Source organism: Bombina bombina, chromosome 4 (genome assembly GCF_027579735.1).
Source record: "Bombina bombina isolate aBomBom1 chromosome 4, aBomBom1.pri, whole genome shotgun sequence".
In the NCBI taxonomy this organism is placed as follows: domain Eukaryota; kingdom Metazoa; phylum Chordata; class Amphibia; order Anura; family Bombinatoridae; genus Bombina; species Bombina bombina.
The window spans coordinates 550,715,542-550,741,368 of record NC_069502.1 but is presented as its reverse complement, the minus strand read 5'-3'; the positions used below and the strand labels follow the sequence as shown (position 1 = coordinate 550,741,368).

Genomic DNA, 25,827 nt, shown 5'->3' with positions numbered 1-25,827 from the left:
TTCAGTCTGTGGGTGACATCTCTGATTCAGGGAAACCTGATTCAGAGATTTCTAATTTTAAATTTAAGCTTGAGAACCTCCGTGTGTTGCTTGGGGAGGTATTAGCTGTTCTGAATGACTGTAACACAGTTGCAGTACCAGAGAAATTGTGTAGGCTGGATAAATACTATGCGGTACCGGTGTGTACTGATGTTTTTCCTATACCTAAAAGGCTTACAGAAATTATTAGCAAGGAGTGGGATAGACCGGGTGTGCCTTTTTCCCCACCTCCTATATTTAGAAAAATGTTTCCAATAGACGCCACTACACGGGACTTATGGCAGACGGTCCCTAAGGTGGAGGGAGCAGTTTCTACTTTAGCAAAGCGTACTACTATCCTGGTTGAGGACAGTTGTGCTTTTTCAGATCCAATGGATAAAAAATTGGAGGGTTACCTTAAGAAAATGTTTATTCAACAAGGTTTTATTTTACAGCCCCTTGCATGCATTGCGCCTGTCACGGCCGCAGCGGCATTCTGGTTTGAGGCCCTGGAAGAGGCCATCCATACAGCTCCATTGAAATTATTGACAAGCTTAGAACTATAAAAGAAATATCACCAGAAGATTCTGACGAGGGGGAAGTTATGCCGACTAACTCTCCCCACGTGTCAGACCCTTCACCTCCCGCTCAGGGGATGCACGCTAATATGGCGCCAATTACATCAGGGACGCCCATAGCGATTACCTTGCAGGACATGACTGCAATCATGAATAATACCCTGTCAGAGGCATTATCCAGGTTGCCTGAATTAAGAGGCAAGCGTGATTGCTCTGGGGTTAGGAGAAATACAGAGCGCGCAGATGCTGTAAGGGCCATGTCTGATACTGCGTCACAATATGCAGATCATGAGGACGGAGAGCTTCAGTCTGTGGGTGACATCTCTGATTCAGGGAAACCTGATTCAGAGATTTCAAATTTTAAATTTAAGCTTGAGAACCTCCGTGTGTTGCTTGGGGAGGTATTAGCTGCTCTGAATGACTGTAACACAGTTGCAGTACCAGATAAATTGTGTAGGCTGGATAAATACTATGCGGTACCGGTGTGTACTGATGTTTTTCCTATACCTAAAAGGCTTACAGAAATTATTAGCAAGGAGTGGGATAGACCGGGTGTGCCTTTTTCCCCACCTCCTATATTTAGAAAAATGTTTCCAATAGACGCCACTACACGGGACTTATGGCAGACGGTCCCTAAGGTGGAGGGAGCAGTTTCTACTTTAGCAAAGCGTACTACTATCCCGGTTGAGGACAGTTGTGCTTTTTCAGATCCAATGGATAAAAAATTGGAGGGTTACCTTAAGAAAATGTTTATTCAACAAGCTTTTATTTTACAGCCCCTTGCATGCATTGCGCCTGTCACAGCCGCGGCGGCATTCTGGTTTGAGGCCCTGGAAGAGGCCATCCATACAGCTCCATTGAAATTATTGACAAGCTTAGAACACTTAAGCTAGCTAACTCATTTGTTTCTTATGCCATTGTTCATTTGACTAAACTAACGACTAAGAATTCCGGATTCGCCATCCAAGCGAGTAGGGCGCTATGGCTTAAATCCTGGTCAGCTGACGTGACTTCGAAGTCTAAATTACTCAACATTCCTTTCAAGGGGCAGAACTTATTCGGGCCTGGTTTGAAGGAAATTATTGCTGACATTACTGGAGGTAAGGGTCACACCCTTCGTCAGGACAGGGCCAAAGCAAAGGCCAAACAGTCTAATTTTCGTGCCTTTCGAAATTTCAAGGCAGGTGCAGCATCAACTTCCTCCGCTTCAAAACAAGAGGGAACTTTTGCTCAATCTAAGCAGGCCTGGAAATCTAACCAGTCCTGGAACAAAGGCAAGCAGGCCAGAAAGCCTGTTGCTGCCTCTTAGACAGCATGAAGGAACAGCCCCCTATCCAGCGACGGATCTAGTAGGGGGCAGACTTTCTCTCTTCGCCCAGGCGTAGGCAAGAGATGTTCGGGATCCCTGGGCGTTGGAGATCATATCTCAGGGATATCTTCTGGACTTTCAAAGCTTCCCCTCCACAAGGGAGATTTCATCTTTCAAGGCTATCTGCAAATCAGATAAAGAAAGAGGCATTCCTACGTTGTGTGCAAGACCTCCTAGTTATGGGAGTGATCCATCCAGTTCCGTGGACGGAACAAGGACAGGGTTTTTATTCAAATCTGTGGTTCCCAAAAAAGAGGGAACCTTCAGACCAATTTGGGATCTAAAGATATTAAACAAATTCCTCAGAGTTCCATCTTTCAAAATGGAAACTATTCGGACCATCCTACCCATGATCCAAGAAGGTCAGTACATGACCACAGTGGACTTAAAGGATGCCTACCTTCACATACAGATTCACAAAGATCATCATCGGTTTCTAAGGTTTGCCTTTCTAGAAAGGCATTACCAATTTGTAGCTCTTCCCTTCGGGTTGGCTACAGCCCCGAGAATCTTTACAAAGGTTCTGGGCTCACTTCTGGCGGTTCTAAGACCGCGAGGCATAGCGGTGGCTTCGTATCTAGACGACATCCTGATACAGGCGTCAAGCTTTCAAGTTGCCAAGTCTCATACAGAGATAGTTCTGGCATTTCTGAGGTCGCACGGGTGGAAAGTGAACGAGGAAAAGAGTTCTCTATCCCCACTCACAAGAGTCTCCTTCTTAGGGACTCATAGATTCTGTAGAAATGAAAATTTTCCTGACGGAGTCCAGGTTATCAAAACTTCTAAATGCTTGCCGTGTTCTTCACTCCATTCCGCGCCCTTCGGTAGCTCAGTGTATGGAGGTAATCGGCTTAATGGTAGCGGCAATGGACATAGTGCCATTTCCGCGCCTTCATCTCAGACCGCTGCAATTATGCATGCTGAGTCAGTGGAATGGGGATTACACAGATTTGTCCCCTCTGCTAAATCTGGATCAAGAGACCGGAGATTCTCTTCTCTGGTGGTTGTCTCGGGTACACCTGTCCAAGGGTATGACCTTTCGCAGGCCAGATTGGACAATTGTAACAACAGATGCCAGCCTTCTAGGTTGGGGTGCAGTCTGGAATTCCCTGAAGGCACAGGGATCGTGGACTCAGGAGGAGAAACTCCTTCCAATAAATATTCTGGAGTTAAGAGCGATATTCAATGCTCTTCTGGCTTGGCCTCAGTTAGCAACACTGAGGTTCATCAGATTTCAGTCGGACAACATCACGACTGTGGCTTACAACAACCATTAAGGGGGAACCAGGAGTTCCCTAGCGATGTTAGAAGTCTCAAAAATAATTCGCTGGGCAGAGTACCACTCTTGCCACCATCAGCAATCCATATCCCAGGCGTGGAGAACTGGGAGGCGGATTTTCTAAGTCGTCAGACTTTCCATCCGGGGGAGTGGGAACTCCATCCGGAGGTGTTTGCTCAGTTGATTCATCGTTGGGGCAAACCAGAGTTGGATCTCATGGCGTCTCGCCAGAACGCCAAGCTTCCTTGTTACGGATCCAGGTCCAGGGACCCAGAAACGACGCTGATAGATGCTCTAGCGCCTTGGTTCTTCAACCTGGCTTATGTGTTTCCACCGTTTCCTCTGCTCCCTCGACTGATTGCCAAAATCAAACAGGAGAGAGCATCAGTGATTCTGTTAGCACCTGCGTGGCCACGCAGGACTTGGTATGCAGACCTAGTGGACATGTCATCCTTTCCACCATGGACTCTGCTTCTAAGACAGGACCTTTTTTATACAAGGTCCTTTCAATCATCCAAATCTAATTTCTCTGAGACTGACTGCATGGAGATTGAACGCTTGATTCTATTAAAGCGTGGCTTCTCCGAGTCAGTCATTGATACTTTAATACAGGCACGAAAGCCTGTTACCAGGAAAATCTACCACAAGATATGGAGTAAATATCTTTATTGGTGTGAATCCAAGAATTACTCATGGAGTAAGGTTAGGATTCCTAGAATATTGTCTTTTCTCCAAGAGGGCTTGGACAAAGGATTATCAGCTAGTTCCTTAAAGGGACAGATTTCTGCTCTGTCTATTCTTTTGCACAAGCGTCTGGCAGAGGTTCCAGACGTCCAGGCATTTTGCCAGGCTTTGGTTAGAATTAAGCCTGTGTTTAAACCTGTTGCTCCCCCGTGGAGCTTAAACTTGGTTATTAAAGTTCTTCAAGGAGTTCAGTTTGAACCCCTTCATTCCATTGATATTAAACTTTTATCTTGGAAAGTTCTGTTTTTGATGGCTATTTCCTCGGCTCGGAGAGTCTCTGAGCTATCTGCCTTACAATGTGATTCTCCTTATCTGATTTTTCATGCAGATAAGGTAGTCCTGCGTACCAAACCTGGGTTTTTACCTAAGGTGGTTTCTAACAAGAATATCAATCAAGAGATTGTTGTTCCATCATTGTGTCCTAATCCTTCTTCAAAGATGGAACGTCTTTTACATAATCTGGACGTAGTCCGTGCCTTGAAGTTTTACTTACAAACTACTAAAGATTTTCGTCAAACATCTACCCTATTTGTCGTTTACTCTGGACAGAGGAGAGGTCAAAAAGCTTCGGCAACCTCTCTTTCCTTTTGGCTTCGGAGCATAATACTCTAGCCTATGAGATTGCTGGACAGCAGCCCCCTGAAAGGATTACAGCTCATTCCACTAGAGCTGTGGCTTCCACCTGGGCCTTTAAAAATTAGGCCTCTGTTGAACAGATTTGCAAGGCCGCGACTTGGTCTTCGCTTCACACTTTTTCCAAATTTTCCAAATTTGATACTTTTGCTACTTCGGAGGCTGTTTTTGGGAGAAAGGTTCTTCAGGCAGTGGTTCTTTCCGCTTAATCCTGCCTTGTCCCTCCCATCATCCGTGTACTTTAGCTTTGGTATTGGTATTCCATAAGTAATGGATGATCCGTGGACTGGATACACTTAACAAGAGAAAACATAATTTATGCTTACCTGATAAATTTATTTCTCTTGTAGTGTATCCAGTCCACGGCCCGCCCTGTCCTTTTAAGGCAGGTCTAAATTTTAATTAAACTACAGTCACCACTGCACCCTATGGTTTCTCCTTTCTCTGTTTGTTTTCGGTCGAATGACTGGATATGACAGTTGGGGGAGGAGCTATATAGCAGCTCTGCTGTGAGTGATCCTCTTGCAACTTCCTGTTGGGAAGGAGAATATCCCATAAGTAATGGATGATCCGTGGACTGGATACACTACAAGAGAAATAAATTTATCAGGTAAGCATAAATTATGTTTTTCCTAAGCTGTATCTACAATAACCTGCTTGCACACTTTAATTCTGTTTCTACATATTTTGTAGTTAGGTTGTATGGACTAGAACTCTGCTACAGGTGGAGGTGATGACTGCGTACCTAAATGGATAGTAAATGTTAAAGGGCTATTAAACACAAATTGTAAGCTGATGATAATGTCCCTTCACAGTTTGCAATGAATAATGCATGTTTATTTTGTCAAAAAAGTATATTTTATGTTTTTATTTTTGTTTCTTTTTACACTTAATTCCATGCCCCCAGAATAAAAGGACCCATGTTATTATTTAAGAGAACAAATGTTAACCTAAATACAGTCTACATAGTACATGTAAAAATTAGAATTTTATCAACCAGCAGAGGTTTCTTCCAGGCGCGCAATCTTTAAATGTACAAATCTTCCATTTTAACTAGAGAGAAGGCTCAAGTAATCTTGAAGGCATCCAGGTATAAGTTTCCAGTATTTATACGGACCTTACAACATCCTTCACAAATTCCATGTGGCAAACATCAAGCAAATATTTATTTTGTAAAAGGATGATGGTCCATAGGGCCCCATAACATGTGGGATATAATTCCCAACACTTGGAGAAGGCCAAGAACCTACACAAATGCTTAAATTTCCTCCTGCCTTCCATCTCTCCTCAGTTGTGTTCTTGGCCTCCAGGAGAAGGTTGAGAATAGGTGTTAAAGCTACTTGCTTATGGATTATTGTTAGGGAGCTCAGACCAATATGAGACCCTTATCCATTCACAAAGAAGACAGAAGAGGTTTACAGCAAGCTGAATGATACAGGGACATAAAAATACCCTGTTATGTGCACAGTATCTCCATATGGGATTTCAGCCATAACTACCCTCAGGCGTTGTGAGAACTCGTCCCTCAGCCTCCCCTGTGGGATAATGGTAGACATCCTCTGCTATACTTGTATTAGCACTGGATGGGCTCTCTACTGGGTACTGCTGCAATTTGGTGACTGGTGGGGGAGTGCAACTTCAGGTAAGCCACCTACCACAGCACAGACAAAGCCCATAGACTATTTGAAGGTACTCTGACACAGGTACAGCATAGCCAGGGAACTTAGCCTGCTCTCCCACTGACACATTTTATTGCTTAAAACAGCAAATTAACTTCCCTACATCACTCAGGAGAACTCTCAGACCTCTTTCATAGATCCAATGGACCACAAAATTGAGTCTTTCCTGAGAACGTTCTTTCTTAAGACAGGTCTTCTGCTTTAATCCAGCAGTATCTATCATATGTGTGGCCACGGCAGAGACCCTCTGGTGTGATTCTTTATCCACAGTGCTTTCTGAAAAATCCTGTGCTAAGGCCTTTATATGTGACGCAGTAAAGGACATCATCAAGATTGATGTCAAGAATATGTCTATGGCAGTTATTGCAAGAAGGGCATAATCATGGTCAGCAGACATTGTTTAAAAAAATAGGTCAATGTCTCTTTCCTTCCAAGGAAAGATTCTATTTGGTTCTGATTTGTACTCTATTATTAAAACTGTTAGTGATGGGAAAGGAGCTTTTCTCCCTCAGGAAAAGAAATCTGAGGGAAAGAACAGACCAAATAATAGGTTTCGTTGCTTTAGTTTCTCTGGAGATCAGAAGGCCTCCTCTTCTCAAAAGCCTGAGCTCTCCAAGCCATCCTGGAAGCCTGGTTCTTCATGAGCGAAGAACAAGCCATCCAAGAAGTCCAACGCCAATCTGAAATCTGCAAGAAGGTGCAGCCCCCAGACCTTATTTTGTTCTGGTAGGCGGTAGACTGAGTCATTTTTAGGAAGCCTGGTTCTTGTCAGTTTAGGACCCCTGGGTTCATATCCCAGGGTTACAGTATAAGCTTTTGCTTCAGGTCTCCCTAAGGACGATTTCATCTGTCTCATTAATCTTGCTGCCTGGCCCTGCAGAACACAGTATGCGGATCTAGTGTAGATGTTCTCATCTCCTCCATGGCTTCTTCCTCTAAGACAAGATCTATTGTCTCAAGGGCTTCTTTTACATAAGGATCTCAAATATTTACATTTTACGGCATGTGGTTGAACATCTAGTTTTAAAACATAGAAGTTTCTCTAATTCAGTTATTAACACTCTGATTCAAGCCAGAAAGCCTTTTACCCCCAAAAATGATCACAAGATTTGGAGGGCATACTTTGAATGTTGCCCTTTCAGAGGTTTTTCTTGGTATCCCTTTAGGATTCCTAGAATTATTCAGTTTGTACAAGATGGCCTTGAAAGGGGTTGTCGGCTACCTTCCTAAAAGGTCAAATTTCTTATCTGTTCTGTTTCATTGAAAGTTAGCTAAGCTTTCTGATGTTTAAACTTTTGTCCATGTGCTAATAAGAATGAGAGAATGAGTCCAGTTGTGAGACTTATATCTCCGCCTTGGCGTTTGAATCTAGTTCTTTCTGTTCTGCAAGGTCTTCCATTTGAACCAATGCATTCCATCAATATCAAACTTTTATCTTGGAAAGTTTTTATTCTTTTGTTTGAAAGTTTATTCTGAAAATCTCACGAGATTGTTGTTCCTTCTTTGTGTCCAGATCCTGAAAATTCTAAGGAGAGACTTTTACATAATCTTGATGTAGTCAGAGCAGTGAAGTATTATCTTCAAGATGCTAAGGAATTCAGACAATCTTCCAGTTTGTTATTCTGGGACTCGTAGGGGGCAAAAGGTTACTACAGTAATTTTGGTCTCTTGACTCAAACAGGTAATTCACAAACTTACTTGTTGGCGAGAAAGTCACCTCCTAGCATCACAGCTCATTCTACTGGATTAGTTGCAACTTCCTGGGCTTTCAAAAATGATGCATCTTTGAAGCAGATTTGCAAAGCTGCAACATGGCCTATCTGCTTGGGTATTAATCCCATATGTTATGGAGCCCTATGGACCATCATCATTTTACAAAATAAAACTAAATTTATGCTTACCTTAAAAATAATTTTCTTGCTTTTGCTTCTTTTCTTTCTTGGATGATGGTCCATAGACCCCGACCATTTTCAATGTGAGGGCGTCAGTTCTAATTTGCATCTCTATAGTCCATGTTTTTTTCATTCCTACCTTTGTTTCCTATTCTCTGCTTGGCTATGCGTTAAACTGAGTAGAGGTGGGAGGAAATTTAAAGGATTACTTTCTGTTATAATTTTTAAGCTAAACAACTAACATATTAAAGTTAATAAACATTAATTAAAACCTACTGACCTATATTTTCTCCAAAACGAAGTTTCATAACGTTCTAAAAGTTATATCTTTTATTCGCCGATGATGTCACGTTATCTTGCCCACTATTTTCAGCACTGTGTGCTCAAAATACTTAAACCAATAATTTTGTGTTTAAAGCTCCATTTTGAAACCTAGGTATTGTAAACGAATTGGTACAGAGCAAAGGATACCCACGGAGTGGGTTTGGAAAACAATTAAATTTGCAGACAAGATTTCTGATATACGGTAGAGATATGTTAATGAAATGCTATTGATAAAAAGCGTATTTGGGGTAGTTAGTTAGTAACAGGCATAGAAAATATTTACTTACAGTGGCCCTTTAAGCTCTTAAGTAGCCTCCTAGTGGTGGCACATATATACCACATGTTATGGAGCCCTATGGGCCTTCATCATTCCAAAAGAAACTAATTAATCAGGTAAGCATAAACGTTGTTTTTCTTACCATTGATGGCTGTTGATATTTCCACTAGTTGAAGACTAGTTAGAAATTTTAATGGAAAAATAAGAAATGTGTGTATTTTTCCTATATTTAACATTGATTGGACTAGTAACTTTTTTATGCAACAACTAACTTTTTCTCCCTTACTGGTAAACCATAGTTGTTTTTTTTCTAGTCCTTGTTATTAACATTACTCATGGGTTTCAATCTGATTCGATCTTAATTATTTGACCTTGATTTTGTTCACTATACTGTAAAGTAAGTGTGTCTCCTTCATATAAATAACATTATTGACTTCTACTTAATTAGATACACAGTTCCCAAGGTTAAAATTAACTTTAAAAATATCCCTGAGGGGCCTCATAATACTAATGAGGGATTTTACAGAATCTTGTCAGATCAGAGGGCTAAAGATTCATTTGCACCAAAAAATACATAATTCAAAATGTACTTTAATATGTGTATCACGGCCTAAGAAGGTGGACTGAACATGGGCATTTATTGGGTGTGTATTACGTTTTCTCACAGATCTTATTGTATTCCCTAAGCATGTTATGACTGCAAGTCTCATAGTTTTATCTCACCAAATGTAAGGTCAAAGTTTCATAATACAAATAAATTGAGATTCAATTTTGTAACTCTTTTCACAAAATATCTACAGTATGTCCGATTCACATACATTTTTTTTAGTGACACTGACAGACTTTTATATTAACCCTTGCAAGAGCTAGAACAACAACCCACAACTCAAAATCAGCGTTGATTCTGCTTGAACAGTGGTCAAACAAAAATAATACTTTGGCAATTGATGGAGGTAAACACTTAGAGCCAAGTTATCTTAACATTTTCCAGCTTGGAGAAAAAATATAGTCCAGACATCACACAATGTTGAACTTGCTGAATTCTCTAAGAAAAGGGGCAGAACCTGGAAGTCCCAGAGAGATGAGATGCCTCCTATAGAAAGTAATGAAGCTCTCAGGGATAGATAATATCACAGGGGAGAGTGAGGTTAATAGGCGAGCACCTGGCACTGATATAAATTATGTTTGCAGCAAATGCAAATTAACTGAAATGTTTTCACTACAGTTTAACTTGAATTTGCTTCTAGTTTAGCATACGTTAATTTTCTGTTATTTAAATAAGTATATTGTGAGATAAATCAGTGAGATTTGCAATGTACAATTCCTTGAGAATATGTTGATAGTTATCAGAGAGCTTCAGACACACTCTGGAACTCCCCTGTCTCTCCAACTTTCTGAAGGAATACAAAGATCAAATGCATTTTTGTAAAAAGATACACCGATATACAAAACATGATCATAATTTGTTCACAGAAACTTTCAAAGCATAATCAGAATTTGTAAAATGCACCGCTGTATGCAGACTTGAAATGCATTAAAACACAAAAATAGAAAAGTATAACTTAAAGGACACAATCTAACTCTCATGTCATGCAGTGCTATGTTTTGCTTTGCTTGTCTCTCCTTCACATCCAGAAATGCAATGAACTCCCTTTCTCTTGTAAGGTGTATCCAGTCCACGGATTCATCCATTACTTGTGGGATATTCTCCTTCCCAACAGGAAGCTGCAAGAGGATCACCCACAGCAGAGATGTCTATATAGCTCCTCCCCTAACTGCCACCCCCAGTCATTCTCTTGCAGCTCTCGACAAGGGAAGTAGCTAGAGAGATGTGGTGAATTAATGTAGTTTATCTTCAATCAAAAGTTTGTTATTTTTAAACGGTGCCGGCGTTGTACTGTTTTTTTTACCTCAGGCAGAAATTAGAAGAAGAATTTGCCTGAGGTTTTTGATGATCTTAGCAGGTTGTAACTAAGGTCCACTGCTGTTCTCACACATAACTCAAGAGTATGGGGAAACTTCAGCTGGGAGAACGGCCTGCAGAATTAACTGCCCTGAGGTATGTTCAGTATATTTTTTTTCTAGAGGATGATAAGAACTAGAAAATGCTGACAGTGCCTGATATAGTTAAAGTAAGCCTGATTGCAGTGATTTAATAACGACTGGCATCATGCTTGCAGTAAAGGGTAATTTTCATATTACTTTCTATTATGGCTTAGTATGTAAAACGTTATATATATATAAGGAACATTTTTTACTGAGGTGATAAATCTTTATTTGGGGCCTAGTTTTCCACATGGCTGTTATTTTACTCCTAGGAATAGTTTTTTAAGGCCCTCTGACTTTGAGTGCATGGTGGGAGGGGCCTATTTTCGCGTTCTAATTGCGCAGTTGTTTATTACATCCTGAGACATCCAGCTTCCCTGAAGGAGTCCCCTGACATATTGGACCTCTGAAAAGGGTTTTTGTGCCTAAAAAAGTCATTTAATGGGAAGGTAGAAGCCACAGTAGAGCTGTGGCAGTTTGCTTGTGACTGTTATAACGTTTTTTACCGTTTTTTTGCTTCGTTTTTGAACCTATGGGGTTAATCATCCATTTGTAAGTGGGTGCAATGCTATTTTAGTCTATTATATACACTGTAAAAATTTCATAAAGTTAACTGCTTTTTTCGCTGTTTTGTAGTTTTTGTGTTTGTTTTTTTCCCTTAAAGGCACAGTACCGTTTTTTATATTCTGCTTTTTCACAATAATTAAAGTGTTTTCAAAGCTTGCTGGTCTCATTACTAGTCTGTTAAACATGTCTGACAGAGGAAACTCCTTGTTCATTATGTTTAGAAGCCATTGTGGAACCTCCTCTTAGAATGTGTACCAAATGCACTGATCTTACTATAAGTTATAAAGACCATATTCTGGCTTTAAAAGATGTATCACCAGAGGAAATTGACAAGGGGGAAGTTATGCCGACTAACTCTTCTCACGTGTCAGAGCCTTTAACTCCCGCTCAAGAGGCGCAAAGTACATCTAGCGCGCCCATTGCGTATACTTTACAAGACATGGCGGCAGTTATGAATCATACTCTTACAGAAGTATTGTCCAAACTGCCAGGGTTACAAGGAAAGCGAGACAGCTCTGGGACTAGAAAAAATACAGAGCTCTCTGACGCTTTAGTAGCTATGTCCGATATACCCTCAAAATGTGCAGAAGCCGAAGAAGGAGAGCTTCTATCTGTGGGTGATTTTTCTGACTCAGGGAAGACACTTCAACCTGATTCTGATATGTCTACATTTAAATTTAAGCTTGAACACCTCCGCATGTTGCTCAGGGAGGTTTTAGCAACTCTGGATGACTGACGCCATTGTAGTCCCAGAGAAATTGTGTAAATTGGATAAATACTACGCAGTGCCTGTTTACACTGATGTTTTTCCAATACCTAAGAGGTTTTCAGAAATTATTACTAAGGAATGGGATAGACCAGGTGTACCGTTCTCTTCCCCTCCTGTTTTTAAAAAGATGTTTCCCATAGATGCCGCTACACGGTCCCTAAGGTGGAGGGAGCAGTCTCTACTCTAGCGAAGCGTACAACTATCCCTGTCGAGGACAGTTGTGCTTTTCTAGACCCAATGGACAAAAAATTCTCCAGCCCCTTGCATGCATTGCCCCTGTCACTGCTGCTGCGGCCTTCTGGTTTGAGTCTTTAGAAGAGGCTCTACAGGTAGAAATCCCATTGGATGATATCCTTGACAAGCTTAAAGCCCTTAAGCTAGCCAATTCATTTGTTTCTGACGCCGTTGTTCATTTAACCAAACTAACGGCTAAGAACTCAGGTTTTGCTATTCAGGCGCGTAGGGCGCTATGGCTCAAATCCTGGTCAGCTGACGTTACTTCAAAGTCTAAGCTTCTCAACATTCCCTTCAAAGGGCAGACCCTATTCAAACAGCCTAATTTTCGTGCCTTTTGAAACTTCAAGAGTAGCGCAGCTTCAACTTCCTCTAATACAAAACAAGAGGGAAATTTTGCCCAGTCCAAGCCGGTCTGGAGACCTAACCAGGCTTGGAACAAAGGAAAGCAGGCCAAAAAACCTGCTGCTGCCTCTAAGACAGCATGAAAGATCAGCCCCAGATCCGGTAACGGATCTAGTAGGGGGCAGACTTTCTCTCTTCGCCCAGGCTTGGGCAAGAGATGTCCAGGATCCTTGGGCGTTGGAAATTGTGTCCCAGGGATATCTTCTGGACTTCAAAGCTTCTTCCCCAAAAGGAAGATTTCATCTCTCACAATTATCTGCAAACCAGATAAAGAGAGAGGCATTCTTACATTGTGTTCAAGACCACCTAGTTATGGGAGTGATCCACCCAGTTCCAAAGGAGGAACAGGGGCAAGGCTTCTATTCAAATCTGTTTGTGGTTCCCAAGAAAGAGGGAACCTTCAGACCAATCTTAGATCTCAAGATCCTAAACAAATTTCTCAGGGTCCCATCCTTCAAGATGGAGACTATTCGAACCATCCTACCTATGATCCAGGAGGGTCAATATATGACTACCGTGGACTTAAAGGATGCTTATCTGCACATTCCGATGCACAGAGATCATCATCGGTTTCTCAGGTTCGCCTTCCTAGACGGGCATTACCAGTTTGTGGCTCTTCCCTTTGGGTTAGCTACGGCACCAAGAATCTTTACAAAGGTTCTGGGGTCACTCCTAGCGGTCCTAAGGCTGCGGGGTACAGCAGTAGCCCCTTACCTAGACGACATTCTAATACAGGCGTCGAATTTTCAAATCGCCATGTCCCATACAGTCATTGTTCTGGCATTTCTGAGGTCGCATGGGTGGAAAGTGAACGAAGAAAAAAGTTCTCTATCCCCTCTCACAAGAGTTTCCTTCCTAGGAACTGTGATAGATTCTGTAGAAATGAAGATTTACCTGACAGAGGCCAGGTTGTCAAAACGTCTAAACTCATGCCGTGTTCTTTATTATACTTCTCGCCCTTCAGTGGCTCAGTGTATGGAAGTAATCGGCTTAATGGTAGCGGCAATGGACACAGTGCCGTTTGCCCGCCTACATCTCAGACCACTGCAACTCTGCATGCTCAGTCAGTGGAATGGGGATTATACAGATTTGTCCCCTCTACTAAATCTGGATCAAGAGACCAGGGATTCTCTTCTCTGGGGGTTATCTCGGGTCCATCTGTCCAAGGGTATGACCTTCCGCAGGCCAGATTGGACAATAGTAACGACAGATGCCAGCCTTCTGGGCTGGGGTGCAGTCTGGAGCTCCCTGAAGGCTCAGGGCTTGTGGACTCAGGAGGAGACACTCCTTCCTATAAACATTCTGGAGCGATATTCAATGCTCTTCAGGCTTGGCCTCAGCTATCTGCGGTCAGGTTCATCAGGTTTCAGTCGGACAACATCATGACTGTAGCCTACATCAACCATCAAGGGGGAACAAGGAGTTCCCTAGCAATGTTGGAGGTTTCAAAAATAATTCTATGGGCATAGGTTCACTCTTGCCATCTATCAGCTATCCATATCCCAGGAGTAGAGAACTGGGAGGCGGGTTTTCTAAGTCGACAGACTTTTCATCCGGGGGAGTGGGAAATCCAACCGGAGGTGTTTGCACAGTTGATTCAACTTTGGGGCAAATCAGAACTGGTTCTCATGGCGTCTCGTCAGAACGCCAAGCTTCCTTGTTACGGATCCAGGTCCAGGGATCCCAAGGCAGCGCTGATAGACGCTCTAGCAGCGCCTTGGTCTTTCAACTTGGCTTATGTGTTTCCACCGTTTCCTCTGCTCCCTCGTCTGATTGCCAAGATCAAGCAGGAGAGAGCTTCAGTGATTTTGATAGCACCTGCGTGGCCACGCAGGACTTGGTATGCAGATCTGGTGGACATGTCATCCCTTCCACCATGGACTCTACCGCTGAGGCAGGACCTTCTACTTCAGGGTCCTTTCAACCATCCAAATCTAATTTCTCTGCGTCTGACTGCTTGGAGATTGAACGCTTGATTTTATTAAAACGTGGTCATTGATACCTTAATTCAGGCTCGAAAGCCTGTTTGCAGGAAAATCTATCATAAGATATGGTGTAAATATCTTCATTGGTGTGAATCCAAGGGTTACTCATGGAGTAAAGTCAGGATTCCCAGGATATTCCCAGGATATTATCTTTTCTCCAAGAAGGATTGGAGAAGGGGTTGTCAGCTATTTCCTTAAAGGGACAGATTTCTGCTCTGTCTATTCTTTTGCACAAGTGTCTGGCGGATGTTCCAGACGTTCAGGCATTTTGTCATACGTTAGTTAGAATCAATCCTGTGTTTAAACCTGTTGCTCCGCCATGGAGTTTAAATTTAGTTCTTCAAGGGGTTCCGTTTGAACCTCTGCATTCCATAGATATCAAGCTTTTATCTTGGAAAGTTCTGTTTTTGGTAGCTATCTCTTCGGCTCAAAGAGTTTCAGAGTTATCTGCCTTGCAGTGTGATTCCCCTTATCTGATCTTCCATGCAGATAAGGTAGTTTTGCGTACCAAACCTGGGTTCTTCCTAAGGTGGTATCTAATAAGAATATCAATTAGGAGATTGTTGTTCCGTCACTGTGTCCAAATCCTTCTTCAAAAAGGAACGTCTATTACACAATCTTTACGTGGTTCGTGCTTTAAAGTTTTATTTACAAGCTACTAAAGATTTTCGTCAAACATCTGCATTGTTTGTTGTCTACTCTGGACAGAGGAAAGGCCAAAAGGCTTCAGCAACTTCTCTTTCCTTTTGGTTAAGAAGTATAATTTGCTTAGCTTATGAGACTGCTGGCCAGCAGCCTTCTGAAAGATTTACAGCTCATTCCACTAGAGCGGTGGCTTCCACATGGGCTTTTTAAAATGAGGCTTCTGTTGAACAGACTTGTAAGGCGGCGACTTGGTCTTCGCTTCATACTTTTTCTAAATTCTACAAATTCGATACTTTTGCTTCTTCGGAGGCTATTTTTGGGAGAAAGGTCTTACAGGCAGTGGTGCCTTCCGTTTAAGCTCCTGCCTTGTCCCTCCCTTCATCCGTGTCCTATAGCTTTGGTATTGGTATCCCACAAGTAATGGATGAATCCGTGGACTGGATACACCTTACAAGAGAAAACAAAATTGATGCTTACCTGATAAATTTATTTCTCTTGTGGTGTATCCAGTCCACGGCCCGCCCTGTCATTTTAAGGCAGGTGTTTTTTATTTTTAAACTACAGTCACCACTGCACCCTATAGTTTCTCCTTTCTCTTGCTTGTCTTCGGTCGAATGACTGGGGGTGGCAGTTAGGGGAGGAGCTATATAGACAGCTCTGCTGTGGGTGATCCTCTTGCAGCTTCCTGTTGGGAAGGAGAATATCCCACAAGTAATGGATGAATCCGTGAACTGGATACACCACAAGAGAAATAAATTTATCAGGTAAGCATAAATTGTGTTTTTAGAGAGGTACAGCAAAATTTGCCTTTCTAGAATCTTGTGAGGGATCTTGCATTGCTGAAGGATGATTTTCTGTAATCTAAGAGAACTGTAGATATTTGTAGTTCCAATGGGCCCTCATTCAATATGTTGAAGGGGAGGAATCAAATATTTTGTTACTGTGTATCACTTCTACCACTCCAAGTTAGCAGACTCTAAATACCCTACAGTTATGAATATCAATAAATAGATTAATCTTGTTATGAGCAAAAAGCATATTTTTGATAAATTTATTTTATATTTTGCAGATAATACAACAAACACAACATGTTGCTGAGGCAGAACAAGTCAAGCAAGTAGACAAATGGAAAAATCTTGCACAGCAGAAGAATCTAGAACTAGAAAAATTTAGAACTGAGCTAGATACTATATTAGATGTTTTACGGGTTCTTCAAAGACAAGGAGTTGTAATTCCTGCAACCTGAAAGTACTACAGTTTTAGAATTACGTTGGAAAGTATGATCCAGATATATTTATTACATTTTTCAAATGATATTTGATCTGGTTATATATAGAATTCCTGGTTTACAATATTACTGTATAGAATGTATTTATATTTTTTGCTATTTATATAAAAAAAAATTAAGACTTGTACGGTTTCTTGTTTTTTCTTCACATAATTATCAAACGGGAGGAATTGACTCAACACAAAATAGTAACAGTAATGTTAAAGAATATGCCACAAACTGGACACATATATTATGCAAATAAAAAAACACAAAGCTGTTTACACTTAAAGTCCTGGGAACATATTGTATAACTATCTAACATACCTTGTTTTATTTGCAGTTTGAGTTTTATTGGTTTCAGTATTGTATGGACCTTAAAAAAACAGTAAGAATGCTCAAAGCAGCAGGACTGGAATATTCCTCGGCCCCTGGTATAATCAAATTAACTGAAACTGATTACATCACCTGTGCCGAGCAGAAATATTGTAAAGCCCAGATGTAGATATTATGAAACCAGGCCAGAAAAATTGATTTCTTGAAATATCCCTTTCATATCTCTGGATGAAAGTGTTGTATCTATTTTATAAATTATGGAATTGACATTAAATGCATACTACTTCAAGTAGCACATCCTTATTATAAAGCAATCCTCGTTAGCAAAAACATTTTGGTGGCAGGGTTTAGGCTATGGTTTGTGAAAATTAAAGATGGAGGACCAACATTGTTCACACGTTTGTTAACTCATAAATATATATGATTCCACTGAAGACCACCTAGCAATACCTTCAACCTAGGTAAAATAGAACTATGATTTAAAAATAGAAGGCTTTAGGTGGATAGGTACCTTGCATCTCCTCGCTGTTCCTCTATATGTTAAATTAAAACAAAAGACCATTCTAGAGGGTGTTTGGAAATATTTAAAAGGACCAGGAACATTTAACTGCTAGTGTCAAATAAATGTGAATTTTTAAACATATCAGATTAAATGGCAGATTTCCATTGGTTTAAAACCACTGCCTGTGTTCCTTGCCCTAAGCAAATGCCTACTCATTTCCCACCTTCTTTGCAGCAATTTTACCAAGAGGGCATGATTTACAATCTCAGCTGAACTTTAGATGTTGACATCTGTCTGCTGCTTGAAGAATTTCAGTTAAGAATATATTTGAGGTGCTGTGGAAATCCTCTTGACATGCAAGCCTGTTTCATGATAGCACCTAATATTTTTTGCTGCTGCTAATGAAGAGATCATAATTTCTTAAATTAATAAGAAACTGATTTCTCTTTGCTAAGCTGTTCTTGCTAGATTATGGACTGCAACAATCCAATATTATGGCCTTCTACCAATAAAACTGTAAGATTTATAAGAGGAACACTAAAATCATTCTAGCAATCTACAAATGTGACATTATGCAATGTTCTCCACAGAATATTTTGCCAATCTGGTGGTATTATGAAGGAGCCGGGTGGGGGCAGTTTAATACTTTGTAATTATTATTATTATTATAACATTTTCTGGTATATAAAGCACAAATGTATTATATAATTTAACATAAATGTATTGCATGATAATTTGAACAGTAAAGATTTAAAATTTTAATTTGTGTTAATTGTAGCTTAATACTGACTTAAACTTTACCTGTGTGGTCAGTAAAATCAGCCTTGTGGAGAACACTGATTGTGGTATTTCCCACACAAATAGACTGTGCTTATCAGTCTGATAGTTACAGCTTTAGAGTCAATTGCATTTATCATGTTGCTTTCTTACTTGTTGGTTGTTTTCAGTGTGGAATCTCCACAGAGGTGACATACTCTCTTCAGGTGTCCATTTTTTCAATGTTACTTTAGATATCAAAATTATTTTGTTTGCTTTAAAACCAAGCATACTTTAGAAGTCACGTGGTATTTCTTTCTTAAAGGTGGGAAAAGTCCAGAATCCATTACATCTGGCCACTAGGAGTAGGCAAAGATCCCAAAACTCCAAGAGCCCTTAAAACCCCTCCCACCTTATTGGAAACTAGTCTTGTCTTTGCCTTTGCAGGAGGCAGGTAAAGTATGGAGGTGCTCAGGTGTTTCTGAAAGGGTGCTCTGACCAATTTGAGGCCCAGTTTGAACAGAGGGATTGTCTTTGGAGTATGAGGAGTTTGGGGAGTTAGTCACAGGCCCGCCATAGGTGTCGCAGGGACTGGTCCCTAGCTTCCTCCTGTCGGTTCTTTGTTATAATCTATATATTTAGAAACTTTGCTGTCCCAAGCGCAGCAGTGGACTGGCAATCTACTGGAAGCAGTTTCTGCTGCTTATGGTAAGTATAGTAGTAGAAGTGCCTTTCAGGTAAGTGTGGGGGTTTAAAAAGATATAAAAATCTGTTGGAACCTGTTTTAGCCTTTTTTTTTTTTTTAGAGCGTGTCCGATTGTTTGTGCAAATGATTAGCATGCATCGGCTTATGTGCTTGTAGAATTTTTTTAGTTTATTATTTCTTATGCTATTATAATTTTTGTGTGTTTTTTTTTAGCATGCTTCATTTTTTTGACACTTAGGGGGCGATTTATTAAGCTGGGGCACACATACGCATCCCCTGACCGCCGCAGCTCGCCTCTGGCACGCTGAACTCCCCTGGCGGAATTCAGCATTGCACACTAGCGCTGTTTTGTGCTTGCGTGCAATCCCGCCCCCTGCCTGTGCACAGCCAATCACGTGCGGGCAGGAGCTGCCGATTTCCCCGGTCGAACTAGACCGCAGAGATTGAATTTGGCCACTTTAGAGGTGGCGAAAGATTAGAGAAGCAGCGGTCTGATGTTAAATACGGTGTGCAGGTTCTCTTGTGAGAACCTTCAGCTGTAGTGGGTCGAAAGGCTTGCAAAGCCTTTGATAAATTGACCCTTTAGTCAATGTGCGCATCTGATGTTCAGACAGTCGGGTTATCCCTCATCCGATACTATATGGATATTTAGAATCCCTGAAGTCTGCTTAAAGCCTCTGGTGATGGGTAAGATGTCTTCACTTCAAAGAGCTGCTTTATTTGGGTGTTAGGTTCCTTCATTTACCTTACCTATTTTTGCTATGTTTAAATCATTGTCTGTAAATTGATTTTCTCCAACATTGGTGTGTCCGGTCCATGGCGTCATCCTTACTTGTGGGATATTCTCTTCCCCAACAGGAAATGGCAAAGAGTCCCAGCAAAGCTGGCCATATAGTCCCTCCTAGGCTCCGCCCACCCCAGTCATTCTCTTTGCCGTTGCAAAGGCAACATCTCCACGGAGATGGTTAAGAGTTTTTTGGTGTTTAAATGTAGTTTTTATTCTTCTATCAAGTGTTTGTTATTTTAAAATAGTGCTGGTATGTACTATTTACTCTGAAACAGAAAAGGATGAAGATTTCTGTTTGTGAGAGGAAGATGATTTTAGCAGACAGTAACTAAAATCGATTGCTGTTTCCACATAGGACTGTTGAGATGAAGTAACTTCAGTTGGGGGAAACAGTTAGCAGACTTTTCTGCTTAAGGTATGACTAGCCATATTTCTAACAAGACCATGTAATGCTGGAAGGCTGTCATTCCCCCTCATGGGGACCAGTAAGCCATTTTCTTAGTCAAACAAACAGAATAAAGGGCTTATTATGGGCTAAAAAACTGGTAGACATTTTTATGGGCTAAATAGATTGCTTTATTTGGGCATTTTATTCAGATTTAGGCTGACAATTTGCATTTATAAACTTGGGGAACGTTTATTAAACGGCAGGCACTGTGTTAGACACCTTTTCCAGTCAGGGGGCCTTCCTAGTTATAGACTGAGCCTCATTTTCGCGCCATTACTGCGCAGTTGTTTTTTGAGAGCAGGGCATGCAGATGCATGTGTGAGGATCTAAAAATTGCTGGAAAAGCTTCTAGTAGGCGTCAATTGGTATCGTATTCCCCTCTGGGCTTGGTTGGGTCTCAGCAAAGACTATAGCTGGGACTGTATAGGGGTTAAATTTATAAACGGCTCCGGTTCCGTTATTTTAAGGGTTAAAGCTCTGAAATTTGGTGTGCAATACTATTAATGCTTTAAGACACTGTGGTGAAATTTTGGTAATTTTTGAACAATTCCTTCATACTTTTTCACATATTCAGTAATAAAGTGTTTTCTGTTTAAAATTTAAAGAGACGGTAACGGTTTTGTTTTAAAACGTTTTTTGTGCTTTGTTGACAAGTTTAAGCCTGTTTAACATGTCTGTACCTTCAGATAAGCTATGTTCTATATGTATGAAAGCCAATGTGTCTCCTCATTTAAATTTATGTGATAATTGTGCCATAGCGTCCAAACAAAGTAAGGACAGTACTGCCACAGATAATGAAATTGCCCAAGATGATTCCTCAGATGAGGGGAGTAAACATGATACTACATCATCTCCTACTGTGTCTACACCAGTTTTGCCCACGCAGGAGGCCCCTAGTACATCTAGTGCGCCAATGCTTATTACCATGCAACAATTAACGGCTGTAATGGATAACTCCATAGCAAATATTTTATCCAAAATGCCTACTTATCAGAGAAAGCGCGATTGCTCTGTTTTAAACACTGAAGAGCAAGAGGGCGCTGATGATAATTGTTCTGTCATACCCTCACACCAATCTGAAGGGGCCATGAGGGAGGTTTTGTCAGATGGAGAAATCTCAGATTCAGGAAAAATTTCTCATCAAGCTGAACCTGATGTTGTGACATTTAAATTTAAATTAGAACATCTCCGCGCACTGCTTAAGGAGGTGTTATCTACTCTGGATGATTGTGACAACTTGGTCATTCCAGAGAAATTATGCAAGATGGACAAGTTCCTAGAGGTTCCGGTGCACCCCAACGCTTTTCCTATACCCAAGCGGGTGGCGGACATAGTAAATAAGGAGTGGGAAAAGCCCGGCATACCTTTTGTTCCCCCCCCTATATTTAAGAAATTATTTCCTATGGTCGACCCCAGAAAGGACTTATGGCAGACAGTCCCTAAGGTCGAGGGGGCAGTTTCTACTCTAAACAAACGCACTACTATTCCTATCGAAGATAGTTGTGCTTTCAAAGATCCTATGGATAAAAAATTGCAAGGTTTGCTTAAAAAGATTTTTGTACAGCAAGGTTACCTTCTACAACCAATTTCGTGCATTGTTCCTGTCACTACAGCAGCGTGGTTCTGGTTCGAGGAACTAGAAAAGTCGCTCAGTAGAGAGACTCCATATGAGGAGGTTATGGACAGAGTTCACGCACTTAAATTGGCTAACTCTTTTATTTTAGATGCCGCTTTGCAATTAGCTAGATTAGCGGCGAAACATTCAGGGTTTGCTATCGTGGCGCGCAGAGCGCTTTGGCTAAAGTCTTGGTCAGCGGATGTGTCATCCAAGACAAAATTGCTTAACATCCCTTTCAAAGGTAAAACTCTATTTGGACCAGAATTGAAAGAGATTATTTCAGACATCACTGGGGGAAAGGGCCACGCCCTTCCACAAGATAGGTCTTTTAAGGCTAAAAATAAGTCTAATTTTCGTCCCTTTTGCAATTTCAGGAACGGACCGACCTCTAATTCTGCATCCTCTAAGCAAGAGGGTAATGCCTCACAACCCAAACCAGCCTGGAAACCGATGCAAGGCTGGAACAAGGGTAAGCAGGCCAAGAAGCCTGCCACTGCTAACAAAACAGCATGAAGGAGTAGCCCCCGATCCGGGACCGGATCTAGTGGGGGGCAGACTCTCTCTCTTTGCTCAGGCTTGGGCAAGAGATGTTCAGGATCCCTGGGCGCTAGAAATAGTTTCTCAAGGTTATCTCCTGGAATTCAAGGAACTACCCCCAAGGGGAAGGTTCCACATGTCTCACTTATCCTCAAACCAAATAAAGAGACAGGCATTCTTACATTGTGTAGAAGACCTGTTAAAGATGGGAGTGATACACCCAGTTCCAATAAAGGAACAAGGAATGGGATTTTATTCCAATCTGTTCGTAGTTCCCAAAAAAGAGGGAACTTTCAGACCAATTTTGGATTTGAAGATCCTAAACAAATTTCTCAGGGTACCATCGTTCAAGATGGAAACCATTCGAACGATTCTACCCACTATCCAGGAAAGTCAATTTATGACTACCGTGGATCTAAAGGATGCGTACCTACATATTCCTATCCACAAAGAACATCATCAGTTCCTAAGGTTCGCTTTTCTGGACAAGCATTACCAGTTTGTGGCCCTCCCATTCGGGTTAGCCACTGCTCCAAGGATTTTCACAAAGGTGCTAGGGTCCCTTCTAGCGGTTCTAAGACCGAGGGGCATTGCAGTAGTACCTTACTTGGACGACATTCTAATACAAGCGTCGTCCCTGTCAAAAGCAAAAGCTCATACGGACATTGTTCTAGCCTTTCTCAGATCACACGGATGGAAGGTGAACATAGAAAAAAGTTATCTGTCTCCGTCGACAAGAGTTCCCTTCTTGGGAACAATAATAGATTCCTTAGAAATGAGGATTTTTCTGACAGAGGTCAGAAAATCAAAACTTCTAAGCTCTTGTCAAGTGCTTCATTCTGTTCCTTGTCCTTCCATAGCGCAGTGCATGGAAGTAGTAGGGTTGATGGTTGCAACAATGGACATAGTTCCTTTTGCACGAATTCATCTAAGACCATTACAACTGTGCATGCTCAAACAGTGGAATGGGGATTATACAGACTTGTCTCCAATGATTCAAGTAGATCAAAAGACCAGAGATTCACTCCGTTGGTGGCTGACCCTGGACCATCTGTCCCAGGGAATGAGCTTCCGCAGACCAGAGTGGGTCATTGTCACGACCGACGCCAGTCTAGTGGGCTGGGGCGCGGTCTGGGAATCCCTGAAAGCTCAGGGTCTATGGTCTCGGGAAGAGTCTCTTCTCCCGATAAACATTCTGGAACTGAGAGCGATATTCAATGCTCTCAGAGCTTGGCCTCAACTAGCAAAGGCCAGATTCATAAGGTTCCAATCAGACAACATGACGACCGTTGCATATATCAATCATCAGGGGGGAACAAGCAGTTCCCTGGCGATGAAAGAAGTGACCAAAATAATTCAATGGGCGGAGGATCACTCCTGCCACCTGTCTGCGATCCACATCCCAGGAGTGGAAAACTGGGAGGCGGATTTTCTGAGTCGTCAGACATTCCATCCGGGGGAGTGGGAACTCCATCCGGAGATCTTTGCCCAAATAACTCAATTATGGGGCATTCCAGACATGGATCTGATGGCGTCTCGTCAGAACTTCAAGGTTCCTTGCTACGGGTCCAGATCCAGGGATCCCAAGGCGACTCTAGTAGATGCACTAGTAGCACCTTGGACCTTCAACCTAGCTTATGTATTTCCACCGTTTCCTCTCATTCCCAGGCTGGTAGCCAGGATCAATCAGGAGAGGGCCTCGGTGATCTTGATAGCTCCTGCGTGGCCACGCAGGACTTGGTATGCAGACCTGGTGAATATGTCATCGGCTCCACCATGGAAGCTACCTTTGAGACAGGACCTTCTTGTTCAGGGTCCATTCGAACATCCAAATCTGGTTTCCCTCCAGCTGACGGCTTGGAGATTGAACGCTTGATTCTATCGAAGCGTGGGTTTTCAGATTCTGTGATAGATACTCTGGTTCAGGCCAGAAAACCGGTAACTAGAAAAATTTACCATAAAATATGGAAAAAATATATCTGTTGGTGTGAATCCAAAGGATTCCCATGGAATAAGATAAAAATTCCTAAGATTCTCTCCTTTCTACAAGAAGGTTTGGAGAAAGGATTATCTGCAAGTTCTCTAAAGGGACAGATCTCTGCGTTATCTGTCTTACTACACAAGAGACTGGCAGCTGTGCCAGATGTTCAAGCATTTGTTCAGGCTCTGGTTAAGATCAAGCCTGTTTTCAGACCTTTGACTCCTCCCTGGAGTCTAAATCTAGTTCTTTCAGTTCTTCAAGGGGTTCCGTTTGAACCTTTACATTCCATAGATATTAAGTTACTATCTTGGAAAGTTTTGTTTTTGGTTGCAATTTCTTCTGCTAGAAGAGTTTCAGAGTTATCTGCTCTGCAGTGTTCTCCGCCCTATCTGGTGTTCCATGCAGATAAGGTGGTTTTGCGTACTAAGCCTGGTTTTCCTCCTAAGGTTGTTTCTAACAAAAATATTAACCAGGAGATAGTTGTACCTTCTTTGTGTCCGAATCCAGTTTCAAAGAAGGAACGTTTGTTACACAATTTGGACGTAGTCCGTGCTCTAAAATTCTATTTAGAGGCTACAAAAGATTTCAGACAAACATCTTCCTTGTTTGTTGTTTATTCTGGTAAAAGGAGAGGTCAAAAAGCGACTTCTACCTCTCTTTCCTTTTGGCTGAAAAGCATCATCCGATTGGCTTATGAGACTGCCAGATGGCAGCCTCCTGAAAGAATCACAGCTCACTCCACTAGGGCTGTGGCTTCCACATGGGCCTTCAAGAACGAGGCTTCTGTTGACCAGATATGTAGGGCAGCGACTTGGTCTTCACTGCACACTTTTGCCAAATTTTACAAATTTGATACTTTTGCTTCTTCGGAGGCTATTTTTGGGAGAAAGGTTTTGCAAGCTGTGGTGCCTTCCGTTTAGGTAACCTGATTTGCTCCCTCCCTTCATCCGTGTCCTAAAGCTTTGGTATTGGTTCCCACAAGTAAGGATGACGCCGTGGACCGGACACACCAATGTTGGAGAAAACAGAATTTATGCTTACCTGATAAATTACTTTCTCCAACGGTGTGTCCGGTCCACGGCCCGCCCTGGTTTTTTAATCAGGTCTGATTAATTATTTTCTCTAACTACAGTCACCACGGTACCATATGGTTTCTCCTATATATATTTCCTCCTGTCCGTCGGTCGAATGACTGGGGTGGGCGGAGCCTAGGAGGGACTATATGGCCAGCTTTGCTGGGACTCTTTGCCATTTCCTGTTGGGGAAGAGAATATCCCACAAGTAAGGATGACGCCGTGGACCGGACACACCGTTGGAGAAAGTAATTTATCAGGTAAGCATAAATTCTGTTTTCTCATTGACTGCCTGTTATTTTTCATAATGGTGCATACTGGTTCTGTCCCCTCTTCTGTTATTACTAGTACCCCAGAAGCTTGGTCCTCTGA

At 41.7% G+C, this 25,827-nt stretch overlaps 1 protein-coding gene across 1 annotated transcript in view; it reads left to right on the top strand.

The window, feature by feature from the left end:
- The window catches only part of CEP162 (centrosomal protein 162), a 450,005-nt gene extending 433,149 nt beyond the window's left edge, over nucleotides 1-16,856 (top strand). Inside the window, exon 27 of the mRNA XM_053710490.1 lies at nucleotides 16,514-16,856. Coding sequence (XP_053566465.1) covers nucleotides 16,514-16,690 — 177 coding nt within the window. The 3' untranslated portion in view covers nucleotides 16,691-16,856. The remainder of the gene's footprint in view (nucleotides 1-16,513) is intronic.
- The last annotated feature ends 8,971 nt before the right edge of the window (nucleotides 16,857-25,827 follow it).